The following is a 14,611-nucleotide window of genomic DNA, read 5'->3' on the forward strand; positions in this document are numbered from 1 at the left end:
TGACTTACTCCTTTTCATTATTCTTCCAGCAGCTTGACAAAAATACAAATGTTTCTCCTAGATTTGCAGATATATACATAAAAGCCTCTACCTAGAGCTCAGTAGGAGCTTTATTTCCTGGGAGACTGCTGGTTCAAAACCAGATCAATTCAGTTCAAACAGTTCACTTCACAGACTGCAGTCAGCAGCACAGTGGCACCTGTAAATGGACAGGGTGCCATTGGGATTAAGTACGGAAGAGCACAAGGTGATATTTTTCAAGTTTTGTTTCTCCTCCATCTGGCTCTGCAGCTCTGCCATTCTCACTGCAGTTAGCAGGTGGCAGGGAATGACAATCACCCTAACATGATACTGTGTTAATGTGTCTTTGTCTCCCTGAAGGTCAGTTCAGTTTGAAACACTTAACTTTTTTATTATTATTATTCGTTAGGATATTATTAGCACTTAAAAAAATCCAAAATCAGAACAGGTTACTGGTGAAATAATAAAATTGTCTGAAATGAACAGTCTTGCTTTTCTTTAATTACAGTACAAAAACCTGATCAACTAGGTTGCATAATTTACATATCTTAAGTAATCAGGGTTTCCCTCTTTCCACAAATCATACAATTTATATGGTAAAAACCATCAGAGCTGGAAGTGACCTAATCTGGCAAATTTGAACACTGTGAAGGACTGTAGTAACTGGTACCTACACTGCAACCTGCTATGGTAAATTCAAGCATAATTTTAAAGACTGCATGCCTTGTGAAGGTATGCTGTCTTTATATGCAAGTACTCTGAAGTATACATTGATTTCTGTATGTTAAGTGCACAATAATGTTAATGTACAAACCGCATGTGATGTGATTGGAATGCAATATCCTTGATAATGACAAGACATGTTTAAAAGGAGCAAAAGCTTTGCAATTCACCACTGTGACAACATATTTTTAGTTATTTCATTATATATATTGTATAACATTGTACACAGTGTTTAAATTCTACACACCCCTTTCAAAATTTCCACCTTTTGTTGTCTTATACCAAGGAATAAAAATGCATCCTACCACACAACTAGATTGTTTTTTTAATTCTTAAAATTAAAAAAAAACTGAAATACATTGATTGGATAAGTGCCCAACCCCCTAGTAAAAGCAACCCTAAATTAGGACAGGTGTAGCCAATCGCCATCAAAATCATATAACTGTTAAACCGTAGTGATTCACATGATTGCAAGATAAATTCAGAAGTTCCTGCTTGTTCTCTCTGCTGGGGAATGCATTTCAAAGAAAACATTAAACCATGAGTTCCAGTGAGCTTAAAAAACACTCTGGAGTTGTGGAATAGCAAAGATCTGAGGTATAAAAATTTCAAAGTCCTTGAATATCCCTTGGAGCATGGTCAAAACAATTTATTAACAATTTATTAAGACTTGGAAGGTATTGCACCACCAACACCCAGCCTAGTCCAGACTGCCACTTAATCCATATACAGTCGCAACCCTAAGTTAATAACCATTAGAGTCAGCATGCTATTTGGGCCAAAAATATATACAGTATATAAATGCACGAATAGTGATTTTCATGTGAAGAAAACCATGTTCTTCTGCAATAGTCAAAAAGGTGATTTTGTCTCATCTTTAATTTAACAAGAATGCCAGGCCATTCAGCCTTTGTCATTGTCATTCGTGATTATACATTTCGTCAACAAAATTAACACTGCTTCAAAATGGAAGACTGATCAGAGAGGCTATGAAGATGGCAACGGCAACTTAGAAAGAGCTACAGGCTTCTGCGGCTAAGACTTCTCAAAGTGCGCATGTGACAACAACATCCCAAGCACTCCATAGATTTGGCCTGTATGCCTGGTTGTGTTTACTGAACAAAAACAGAAACGGAGCATTTAAGCGATACTGCAAACATGTGGCAAAATATTTTATATTTTGACCCGAAGAAGGCTCCACAACCGAAATGTTGTGTTTTCTTTCTTCTCTTTTCAGCATGGAATAAACCTATTACTTGTTCCTTTGCAGCCTATGCATGTTGACGCAGCTACCCACCTAAAATATTTTATGGTCTGATAAAAGTTAAATGGAACTTTTTGGCCTAAATGCAAAGCATTACGCTTGGCCCATACACTAAACAGCACATAATTTAAAGAACATCATCACTACTATGAAGCATGGTGGTGTCAGCATTATGTAACAGGGATGATTTTCATCAGCAGGAACTGCGGGGCACTTGTCAGGATAGAAGGAAAAATTAATGGAGCAAAGTACACAAAAGTCACTTAGGAAAACCTGCTGCCCTCTGCAAGAAAGCTGAAACTGAGGTGGAAGTTCACCTTTCAGGATGACAACAACCGGAAAGCACACAGCCAAACCTACACTGGAGTTGCAAAGGAACAAAAAGGTAAATGTCCTTGAGTGAAACTGAGTGAAAATTTCAATCCAATTTGAAAATGTGTGGCTTAATGTAAAAGATTATTGTCAGTCATCTCTCCCCATGAAACATGACAGAAGTTGAGCAGTTTTGTAAAGAAAAGTGGTTCAATTTTGTCAAATCTCGAAGTACAATGTTCTTATTCTAACAGTACATGTTGATATCCTAACAGATTCACAGCTGTAACTGCTGCAAAAGGTGCTTCCCCCAAGTATTAACTCAGGGAGGTTAGGACTTATCCAATTATGATATCTCACTATTGTATTTTTAACATATAACTTTTCCCCAATAAAAAACAGTTTCCCTTTTAAAAATCTGATTTAATTGCATCAAACTCCAAGGCTCTGACACAACAAAATGTGAAAAAGTTCAATGGGGTGTAGATTTTCTACAGGCACTGTATATTAACTATTCTTAGTTAGACATGTTTAAGAAAGACAGATGCATGAAACCTGTCATCAGTGCAAGCAAACCCAACATTCCTCTGTGTAGCATACACAGTATCATCCAAGTGTGCACCCACTGAAGGAAGTACAGTACATATGTCTGTTACATTACTATGCAGAAGGTGGTTCATAGTATACACAGTATAATTAGGGGAGACAAAATATGGGTTTATCAAGTGACACCGCCCAACCCTAACTTGGCACACAGTGTTTTTCTTCTCTTTGGCCCCTTAAAGAAGCACCTGCCCAGCAGACAATTTATAACTGACAGCAAAGCAGCAGACACATCCAGAGTTTTACTTTGCCAAATTTGGTGTGTCAGCGTGATACACATTGCTGAAAAGGTCTGGAAACCCTAGAGAAGTGATTTATACCATATTAGTATTGGTTATGGCAGTGCATATACAGTACCAAGCTCTTTTTACTTCACCATCACATTTACCCATCAACTGTAGAATTCTCAAAACTAATACATTACTAGTTATTAATTAATATAAATGAATAATTGTCAAACTACCTGCAAGAATTTCTAGTGAGTTATATCCAAGAATTCTGTCCCACAGGAGCAAAAGCTGATCAGTAGCCAGATATCCTGAAAATGCCCGTACCATCCATTTAAAAGCAATGCGCAACCTGCAAAAGATAATTAATTCAGAACCAGTGAGAAACCAGTCTATAGCCTATATTTGTTACCAGAGTTCAATCCTGAACCCATAGGCTAATTACAGGAGCACTCCATACATTATCTGATTTTGTTTCAGTGCAATATTTAAACCTAAATCAATTATTTACAGATCTGAGACACATTAATAATCATCATCATCATCATCATCATCATCATCATCCATTATTTCAGAGGGAGACAACAATCTGGTCCTTGAATTACAGGTTCCAGTGTATTTTAGAGGCACCAGTATAAGTTCAGCAGAATGGTCTTTTAATCCACTTCATTTGTTCAATGAAATCATTAAGATCTAGGATGGAATGACAACCAGAAACAAATGCAACAAGTGACAGGCAGAATAGATTTCATTGCAGAACTGGTTAAATACACACAAATACCTGCTGATAACAGACTAAAAGATGTGTCATGCTATTTTTAAAGTTTGCATCAATAAAAACATGTACTGTAGTTCTTATAGAGCTGAATTAAATGTTTCACACACATAAAAGTGTTTAGCTCAATTGACAATACAATCCAGAAGAGCAAGGAAGCAAGAGCCAGTTTGCACACCATGCTTGTGGCTGGATTGAAGGCTAAAGGGGATGACTGGATCAAGTAAAATTGTGTCTTAAGCTAACTTGTGTCTTATCACATCTTACATCGCACATCAGAGTATGGGCATAAATTAATTTGCACATTATGACCACTAGATGGCGATATAATACTTTAAACCCATCTAAAAAGACAGCCAAATGACAACAACATTTGAAGACGCTTTAGAGAAAGTGTAGAAAAATTGGATCTACATACATCATATATACATAAACTATTAGAGAAAAAATTATACAGCCACCAAAGATTACCCATGTTAAGAAAAAAATCTGTAGTATTTTTTAAAGTATAATGTCTATAGTTAAATACTATATCAGTAAATCAAAAACCAACAGAAATAACTTTTAAATAAAATCTTAAGTGAATGTTTTTTCTTTCTTTAGTTAAGCCTACAACACATGTCATGTTTACATTTGAGTACTGGGTTAGCTGAGTGTGTCTTTTTTTAATTCTTACAAATATATACAATAAAGGAGTTTTCTTCTTTCTGATGTTTACGTGGCTGCTGTGCTTTCTGACTTGCATCACAAAAAGAAGAATATAGACTGACTGAAAGCATCCAGTACATGTGTGTGTTCACTCTACATCTCTCCAGCAATGTAGTGAGATCCATAGTGGGAAAACCTTTTTCTAAAAAGCTAATTAGCTGGTCTCAATCCTGTGCAAGGGCTGAGAGACAGTCACTGCTCAATAATCACAAAGCTCTTTATGGAGGAATGACATTATTACATTTTTCTGGCCATTATTAATAAGACTGTTAGAAGTTAACTGGGATTTATACCCTAATACAGGATACAGGAATGACAGGTGGACCCATCAATTTTTCTGTCATGTCATTACTTTTGAATAACAGTATTACTACTTAACCTATTCATCCATCCATATTCTAACACACTTAATCCAGTATAGGATTGTAGGGGGTATTGGAGCCTATCCCAGTAAGCAATGGCCGCAAGGCAGAGTACACCCTGGACAGGATGCTAATCCATCACAGGTAATTTTTACAGCAGCCAATTAACGTACCAGCATGTGTCACGACCACCAGGCAGTCAAGACCAACTCGTAAGCGAGCTAATCAGCCCCAGCAGCGGGTGATTATTAACAAACGCCGCCGCACGAGTTAAACCACCTGCGCACACTCACCGTGCGGTGCGCACTGCTATTTATACCATCTTCACCTGCTCCCCGCTGCTCGGTATTGAGTCTACTCCTTGAGAGCTCTACCTGGCGTTTTTCCCCGTACCTCGTTTATTCTGGATTTTGGATTCCCCTTCTGCCTTTTCGACTTTGCACCTCGCCTCTCGCCTCGGACTGTTTGCTACCGGAGATCTTCCTGGATTACGATTTGCCTTTCGCCTTTTGACTATGTCCTTGCCTCTCGTTTTGGTTTGTTCGCCTGCCTCATCTATTATCCGTGCCTGTGTCTGCACAGGATCCTTGTATCTTCCCACCAGGGATTCCTAACAGAATACCGAGCCCAAAAGATGGATCCCGCGGACGCACAAGCTTTTTGCTCACTTTTCAATCGCCATTCCCAAGCTCTCACCCAGCTTCAATCTTCGCTCCACATTCTCTCCAATCACGTCGCTAGCCTTCCGCCCTCCCCTGTCCCTTCGCCTCCAGCACAGACCACTGCTCCAATCCCTGTGACCCCGCCCACCACTCCCGTAGCCTCACCGTTTGTTCTCCCGGAAAGATATGACGGCAACACCGCGGGCTGTAGGGGTTTTATTGCACAGTGCTCTTTGGCTTTCCAGTTGCATCCTGAGCATTTTTTTTCTCCCCAGGAGCAGATCGGTTTCGCCCTTTCCTTGCTCACTGGCAAGGCTCTGGACTGGGAAGCTGTGTTGCTTGCTAGGGGAGATTTTCAGTTTGCTGATTTCCAGCTTTTTGCTGACCAGCTCCAGGCATGTTTTTCTCCAGTCAACCCGGACCTGACTCATCTCCGGCTCGCCTCGCTTCGTCAGGGTGATGGATCTCTGAATGATTATGTGGCTGACTTCCAAGCCCTCGCCACGGAGTCTGACTGGAACCCTGAAGCCCTGATTAGCCTTTTTTATAAGGGTCTCTCGGAAGATCTAAAGGACCACCTGGTGCTCTCGCCACTTCACAACCGCTCTCTCGAATCGGCAATCGCTCAGGTGGTTGAACTGGACACCCGCATTCGGCTGTGGAGAGCAGAGAGTCATGATGGAAGCAGTCCTGGCCGTCCTGAAGGTACTACCCCCACGGTGCCCACTCGGCATCATGCACCCCTTTCCTCGGAGGAAAAGGAAAGGCGCCGTCGGGAGGGACTGTGTCTCTATTGCTCTGCACCTGATCACCTTCTCTCTGCTTGTCCCTTGAGACCCCCTTATCCCTCTCGAACCCTTCCGCAGCCTACTGTTAGAGTCAGTAGTACTGTTTTTTCTCAAACCTCGTCAGGCCCTGACGGAAATCTGAGCGGAAATTTCTTGGACTGACGCACAACTTCCCCTTTTGGTTTTTGTTGACTCGGGGGCAGCGGGGAACTTTATCAATGTCACTTTTGCTAAGAAGTGGGATATTCCCCTGGCTCCGGTCTCACCCCCGATCTGTATTCAAGCTCTGGATGGATCCCCGATTGCACCTGGACGGATTACATGGCAGACTGTCCCTCTCTCTCTAACAGTTGGTGCTACTCATGTTGAGGAAATTTCACTCCTTCTCCTGGACTCGTCTGCCTACCCGGTAATCCTGGGTCTTCCCTGGCTCAAGAAGCACGATCCCCACATCTCCTGGGACAAGAACGAGCTCATTGCCTGGAGCCACTCCTGTCATGTCAACTGTTGTCGTCAGCCGGTTAAGGTTGCTGCTACAGTAACCTCTATGGAGGAGCACTCTACCATCCCGCCCCAATACAGGCATCTGAAACAAGCCTTTGATAACCGGAAGGCTCTTTCGCTTCCACCTCACCGTAACTGTGACTGTGCTATAGAGTTGCTCCCTGGAACCCTTCCACCCAAAGGACGGATCTACCCTCTCACTCAGGCAGAGAATCAGGCTTTGCAAGATTATATTAAGGAGGCTCTGGAGTCAGGATTCATTCGTCCCTCCTCTTCTCCAGCCTGTGCGGGTTTTTTCTTTATTGGGAAGAAGGACGGCTCCTTGCGGCCGTGTATTGATTACAGAGGACTGAACTCCATTACGGTCAAACATTGTTACCCCCTGCCTTTAATTCCAGCCGCTTTGGAGTCCGTACGGGGAGCCTCCATCTTCTCGAAATTAGATCTATGGGGGGCTTACAATCTAATCAGGATACGTGAAGGGGATGAGTGGAAGACGGCCTTTATGACCACCCATGGACATTATGAATATCAGGTGATGCCTTTTGGTCTTGTTAATGCCCCGGCTGTCTTCCAGTCATTCATGAATGACATCTTTAGGGACATTATTGGGAATTATGTTTTGGTTTCCCTGGATGATATCCTCATCTTTTCTGCCAACCCTAGGGATCATGTCCACCACGTCCAGGAGGTCCTGACTAGACTCATTAACAACAAACTCTACGCCAAGCTTGAGAAGTGCGTTTTCCACGCCTCTAAAATTAACTTTCTGGGTTACATCATTTCCCCATTTGGTGTAGAGATGGACTCTGCTAAGGTGGCGGCCATCAATGACTGGCCAGCCCCTCGTAACTTAAAGCAAATTCAACGTTTTCTAGGTTTTGCCAACTTCTATAGACGTTTAATCCGGAACTTTAGCTCCGTCGTGGCGCCTATCATAGCACTAACCCGCAATCGACCAGGCTTGGGTAAATGGAACCCGGAGGCTAACCAGGCTTTTTTACGCTTAAAACAACTCTTCAGTTCGGCACCACTTCTACGACAACCGGATCCCTCTCAGCCATTCATTGTGGAGGTTGATGCCTCAGCCTATGGGGTCGGGGCAGTCCTCTCCCAGCGCCACGGGGATAAGCACATTCCACATCCCTGTGCCTTCTTTTCGAGGAAGCTCTCCCCTGCAGAGGTTAATTATGATGCCGGTAATCGGGAACTCTTAGCTATCAAGCTGGCCCTGGAGGAATGGAGACACTGGTTGGAGGGGGCTCATCACCCCTTTGTCATTATCACGGACCATAAGAACCTGGCCTACATTCAGTCGGCCAAACGCCTCAATTCCCGTCAGGCCCGTTGGTCTCTTTTCTTTTCTCGATTTAATTTTGTGATCACCTATACGCCTGGCTCGAAGAATGGGAGGGCTGATGCTCTCTCTCGGCTCCATGATCCCCCGGATCTGGACTACACACCGGAACCAATCATTTCATCTAACAGAATCCTCGGGGCAATCCACTGCTCTATTGAAGATCAGATCAGACATGCCCTCAAAGGAGCTATAGTTCCCTTGTGCTGCCCCCCGGATAAGCTTTTTGTACCGGACAACTTGCGTTCTGCTGTCCTGCAATGGGGGCATGACTCTCGGTTTGCAGGCCATCCCGGGTGCAGACGCACTCTGGACCTACTCACCAGAGATTTCTGGTGGCCTTCCATGCGATCAGATGCTGCAGAGTACGTCCGAGCTTGCCCGGTCTATGCCAGGATCAAGACTCCGCGTGCCAAGAAGACCGGTCTCCTTCACCCTCTTCCGATCCCACACCGCCCTTGGTCCCACATAGCTGTGGACTTCATTACGGACCTTCCTAGCAGTCAAGGCCATACGGTAATCTTGGTGATATCTGATCGTTTTTCCAAGGCAGCCCATTTCGTCCCCCTCCCAGCATTGCCCACAGCCCAGGAAATGGCGTCACTGTTTGTGCAACAGGTCCTTAGGATACATGGGTTGCCCGACGATGTGGTCTCAGACAGGGGACCTCAATTTGTCTCGGCCTTTTGGAAGGCGTTCTGCCAAGCATTAGGGACCCATGTATCTCTGACTTCGGGTTATCATCCTGAGGCCAATGGTCAGGTGGAACGGACCAACCAAAGCCTCCTTACCTTTTTGAGAGCCTTCACCTCCAACTCGCAGGATGACTGGTCATCGCTACTTCCCTGGGCAGAGTATGCCCATAATTCTCTTACCTCCTCCTCCACAGGTCTCTCTCCCTTCCTCTGTTCACTAGGTTATCAACCCACTCTCATTCCTGTCACCCCTCCGGACACGGCTGTGCCGTCGGTGCGTCAATATATTTCCAAGCTGCGCAGGACCTGGAGAATGGCGAGGACAGCTCTCACGAAGTCAACCCAGCGCCAGGCCAAAATCGCAAACCGACACCGCAGACCAGCCCCCCGTTTTCGCAGAGGACAGTTTGTTTGGCTATCAACAAGGAACCTACCTCTACACCTGCCTTCCGAAGCTCGGGCCTAGGTATATCGGCCCCTTCAGGATACTCTCCCGGATCACCCCAGTTACCTTCCGTCTTGCACTTCCCCCCACCCTTAAAATTCACCCGTCTTTCCACGTCTCCCTCCTGAAACCCTTCTACCGCTCACCTCTTGCGGCTCCCCAACGTCGCCCGCCACCCCCGCGTCGCATTCTGGGGCACCAGGCATATACAGTCCACAAGATCCTCGACTCTAGATGGAACCGCGGTACCCTTCAGTATCTGGTTGACTGGGAGGGTTATGGTCCTGAAGAAAGATCGTGGGTTCCGGAGAAGGATATTTTGGACCCTACGCTAATCGGAGAGTTCCACAGGGACTAGCCACCCGTGAAGGGGGGGGTACTGTCACGACCACCAGGCAGTCAAGACCAACTCGTAAGCGAGCTAATCAGCCCCAGCAGCGGGTGATTATTAACAAACGCCGCCGCACGAGTTAAACCACCTGCGCACACTCACCGTGCGGTGCGCACTGCTATTTATACCATCTTCACCTGCTCCCCGCTGCTCGGTATTGAGTCTACTCCTTGAGAGCTCTACCTGGCGTTTTTCCCCGTACCTCGTTTATTCTGGATTTTGGATTCCCTTTCTGCCTTTTCGACTTTGCACCTCGCCTCTCGCCTCGGACTGTTTGCTACCGGAGATCTTCCTGGATTACGATTTGCCTTTCGCCTTTTGACTACGTCCTTTCCTCTCGTTTTGGTTTGTTCGCCTGCCTCATCTATTACCCGTGCCTGCGTCTGCACAGGATCCTTGTATCTTCCCACCAGGGATTCCTAACAGCATGTCTTTGGACTGTAAGTGAAAACTGGAGCACCCAGAGGAAGCTAACATGAACATGAGCAGAACATGCAAATTCCACAAATATAGTATCCCAGGAATTCAACCAAGGGCCACAGAGCTATAAGTCAGCAATGCTAACCACTGCACTACCATGCTGCCCTACTTAACTTATGAGGACAATCAATTGGCATATGTCTATCAGAAAGACGTTTGTTTAATTTTTATAGAGTCTGATTCTTCAACATAATTTACTTCTACAGCCATTAATCAGTTAACATACTGTACAACATGCAGTACTCAGAAAACACCCCATTTCTCTTTGCAAGACCTTCTGAAAACCAGTGTCTCTCTCTTGGCAGTTCTTGCGTTTGTGATCATTTGTTTTTCCACAATCAACATTAACAAGCCATGAACAGAATGGATGCACACCTTGCTGCAGTACACAAACAACAGATGCACACAGAACAGATGCACACCTTGCTGCAGTCCAAAATGTCTCAACTGATCAGGAGCTAAGCCAAACATCAACAGATTAACAAAACTGAGTCTTTGTCTGGCAAATACAAATAATTATCTGGCATGCAGAAGTTTTTGCTTAAGAAATCTGAATCTGCATGAAACTTTTTTGGAAACATCTTCAGTGATATTTTTGTTCCACCTGGAGAATTTGAAGACTGATACTGGCCTTAAGGTGAGTTTGAATCCTCTGGTCTAGATCATCAATATAAAATAGGAAAAGCAGTGATCCTAAAACAGAGCTCTATGGTACTCCACTAATTTCATATTTCCGATGCTTTATTTCCTGTCTGATACAAATTCTTAATCCAAGTACATACATTACCTTGTATGCCTCCTGCCTGCAGTTTGAAAATTAATATTTTATCATGAAAATCATTAAAAGCTAATATCATAGGCTCTATTTGTATCCATTGCTGCTGTTGTTTGTTAAACAAAATTCAAAAAAGGTACTTTTATCATTGACTACATTTTCTTAATTCATGCTGAATACTCCTTCAAATATTTATTGGTTTATAATTACTTGGTGGAGTTTTGTCACCCTTTTAATGGATGGGTTCTAAAATAATACCCCTGAGTGTCAAGAGACTGACAGATTTGTCAAATGAATAACAGCTCTTGTATCCTTAACCACAGTTGTAGAATAGAATCAGACCCTATAGATTTCTTGTAGGAGCTTCTAGCACCTGGAACACTTTAGCTTCTCCTACCTTAATATTATTTAAAATGAGAGTTTGCTGTTCTTCTTTCTAAGACAATGAAATATTTTGCCTGTTCCTGCCTTGCTGTTAATGCCCAAGTAAAATATTATTTCAATAATTTAATTTAGTCAGTACCATGGCATCACCTAAAAAGTTCCTCCATTATCTCGAAGATACTTGTATTTATTATACAGTGCCCTGAGAAAGTATTCAGATCCTTTAACATTTTTCAAACGTTGCTGTATTATAAATCATACTTACACTTTTCCAATCAGTATTTGTTTTGCAAACTTATATGCTCAAACAGAAAATTTGTCAAGACAAAATTAGTTATTTTGCAGCAGGTATCTTACAGATATTTGAATTATTTTAGAAAATTCAGATTTCCCATACTGTGGCTCAGGCTAAAACTCATAATTCTGTAGTAAGAATCTAGAACACACTGCCTGTGTATAGTACAGTATATCTGTATATAATGTTCCGTAGAGTTGTGTAAGTTATTGTTACTGAATACTTATTTGTTGTGTCTAATAATGTTTTGGCTTCATTATTACTCAAACCTCACCACTGTGCCAGAGAATGCAAGAAACACATTTTATGTTATTCTTGGTGATTTCCTGCCTGGCATTTCAGTACAATATAGTTGAAGGTAGGATTCCTGAGGATTCCCCTGAAATTAATGTCCTGGTTGGCATCATCTTCCAGAACATGCCCGTTTTATTCAGATTTAAAAACATTTTGGCATGTGGCCATGTTTTTGAAGCTGATAATAATTACTAATAATTGCTTACACTTATATAGCACCTTTCTGGACACTCCACTCAAAGTGCTTTACAGGAATTGGGGCTTCCCTTCCACCACCACGAATGTGCAGCATCCACCTACTGTAGATGATGCGATGGCAGCCAGTGTGCCAGAACGTTCACCACACTTCAGCTATTAGTGGGAAGGAGAACAGAGTAATGAAGCCAATTCATACAAGGGGATTATTAGGAGGCCATGATTAGTATGGGCCAATGGGAAATTTGGCCAGGACGCCAGGGTTACACCCTTACTCTTTTCGAGATCACAGAGAGTCAGGACCTCAGTTTTCCATCTCATCCGAAGAGCCTTTTTACAGTATAGTGTAGTACAGTATAGTGTTCCCATCCCTATACTGGGGCATTATAACCTACATAGACTGCAGGGTGAGCACCCCCTGCTGGCCCCACTAACATCTCTTCCAGCAGCAACCTTAGTTTTTCCCAGGAGGTCTGACATCCAGGTACTGACCAGGCTCACATCTGCTTAGCTTCAGTGGGTTGCCAGTTGTGAGTTGCAGGGTGATATGGCTGCTGATACCCTGGTTTCTTTAAAGAAACAGCTAGGTGAGATCCCTGGATAAATGAGCTACTTTAAAATAGGCAAAATGGGGGAATGGCCTCCTCTCACTTGTAACTTTTCTTATGGACTAGTCACCCTCTTCAACAACTTTCAAAAATTTACCCACATAATTTTTTCTTGCCTTATCATCTATGCTTGCAGCCTCCCCTTGCATTAACACATTTCTAAGATATATCTGTTCTTTCTTGTTGTGAAATTTAAATGTAAAAAAATCTATATTTTTATAAAACAAATAAGAGTAAATGTGATGTCACTAAAAACTGAAGCATGGAACTGTGAATTCACACTATGCGGGGACATGTTATGCTTATACTTGTTGTTGTTGCATGAAATAGCACCTCTTTCTTAAAAACATCAGCAAAAAATACTTTTTGACATTTTTTTGTTATTGCTCTTTTGTGATGCATTTACACATTTGACTCAGTCATTTTAAGTAAAGAAATTGTCTGGACTGCAGACAATCAGAAGTGTGATAAAAACAAAGGATAGACGAGAACACTTACGGCTGTGCTCCAATTTCACGCAGGTGATAGAAAAGCTGTGGGAGATGTGTCTGGAGAAGGGTTTCAAACTGCAGGCACAACGACACAATACCCTGCAAGTACAAATTCTCAGGTATTCTACTTCCAAAATGTTATCACTATCTCTACAGTTTTGCTTCACCTGCAAAATACCTGTACCTTTTTTATACATAATAGAAAAGTAGCAAATATGGTGATGACTGGTTAATCTTGTATGTACAAAAATAACTGCTTCATATAATATTATTAAAATAATGCTTATCACCAAAACTATGTAAATATGTGCAATGTGTATTTGCAAAGAAAAAAAACTGCATATTACTACATACATGTAACAAACCATTTTGTTCCTACTACAAAAAAGGCAAATTCCTATCACCCAGTATGCTTTAGTACCATTAACTTACCGAAGAAGACGAGGAAATAGAATGAAGCCTGAAGAAATAGCGCACATACATCTCTCGGAAAACACTGTAAAGCTTGGAAGGCTCATTGTAAAGAAAACAGAGCGGGGCAACTGAAAGAAAAATAAAGTCAAATACTGCAAATGAAACTCCAAAATAAAATATCTCCCAAACCCTAAACAGTACATATTCTGTATATAAAAACACTTGTGCTCCCTTCGCAGAATAAAATGAGTACCCCTGAAAACAACTGCCCATTATCCATGCTGACTTCCATGTAAAGGATATAATATAAATGAAGACTGTGTAGGCTGTGTGCATAAACCTAGACTATAATCTACAATCAGAGTAGCAATGGCTACAGTAATTTTTCACCTCTTACCAGAGGCCACACTGTTGTCTACTTTTGATGTTGCCAAAGTCAGAGTATTTGCATGAGCTCTCATCGTATATGTGTATAATATCACCACCCAGTTTAATTACAAATGCATTAACACCTGCCAAGCAACACCCCAGATGCCTATCAAGCAGCATGCTATTTGTTAAAAGAGCATCGATACAGCCAAGAACAAAAAGATGCTCAGAAGGGATTGTCAGATGTTGCAGTAACAGCAGGCAGCAGACAAGATGCAGAATGTGAGATGCTTCACACATTTAGCTAGGTGTAGGTAGTAATTTTCCTGGGCTTCTAAATGTGTCACTATATTGGGAAGAGGACAAGAGTCTTTTTGGTTCAGGCAGTGATCTTCCCAACATGTTGTAGATGAGAATGGTCAATCATGGTGTCTTTGTGGTGGTTTGTGCTGGCATTTAGATATGGTTG

At 42.4% G+C, this 14,611-nt stretch overlaps 1 protein-coding gene across 2 annotated transcripts in view; it reads right to left on the reverse strand.

Moving 5' to 3' along the window:
• Positions 1-14,611, reverse strand: part of tbc1d19 (TBC1 domain family, member 19) — a 60,751-nt gene that overhangs the window by 4,703 nt on the left and 41,437 nt on the right. For both annotated transcript variants that reach the window (XM_088628031.1, XM_088628040.1), the window contains 3 exons: positions 13,792-13,901; positions 13,367-13,458; positions 3,387-3,502 (listed from right to left, as the gene is read on the reverse strand). In XM_088628031.1, the coding sequence (XP_088484157.1) occupies positions 3,387-3,502; positions 13,367-13,458; positions 13,792-13,901 (318 nt within the window). The remainder of the gene's footprint in view (positions 1-3,386; positions 3,503-13,366; positions 13,459-13,791; positions 13,902-14,611) is intronic.

Source organism: Lepisosteus platostomus, chromosome 1 (assembly GCF_059453375.1).
Source record: "Lepisosteus platostomus isolate fLepPlt1 chromosome 1, fLepPlt1.hap1, whole genome shotgun sequence".
NCBI lineage: Eukaryota > Metazoa > Chordata > Actinopteri > Semionotiformes > Lepisosteidae > Lepisosteus > Lepisosteus platostomus.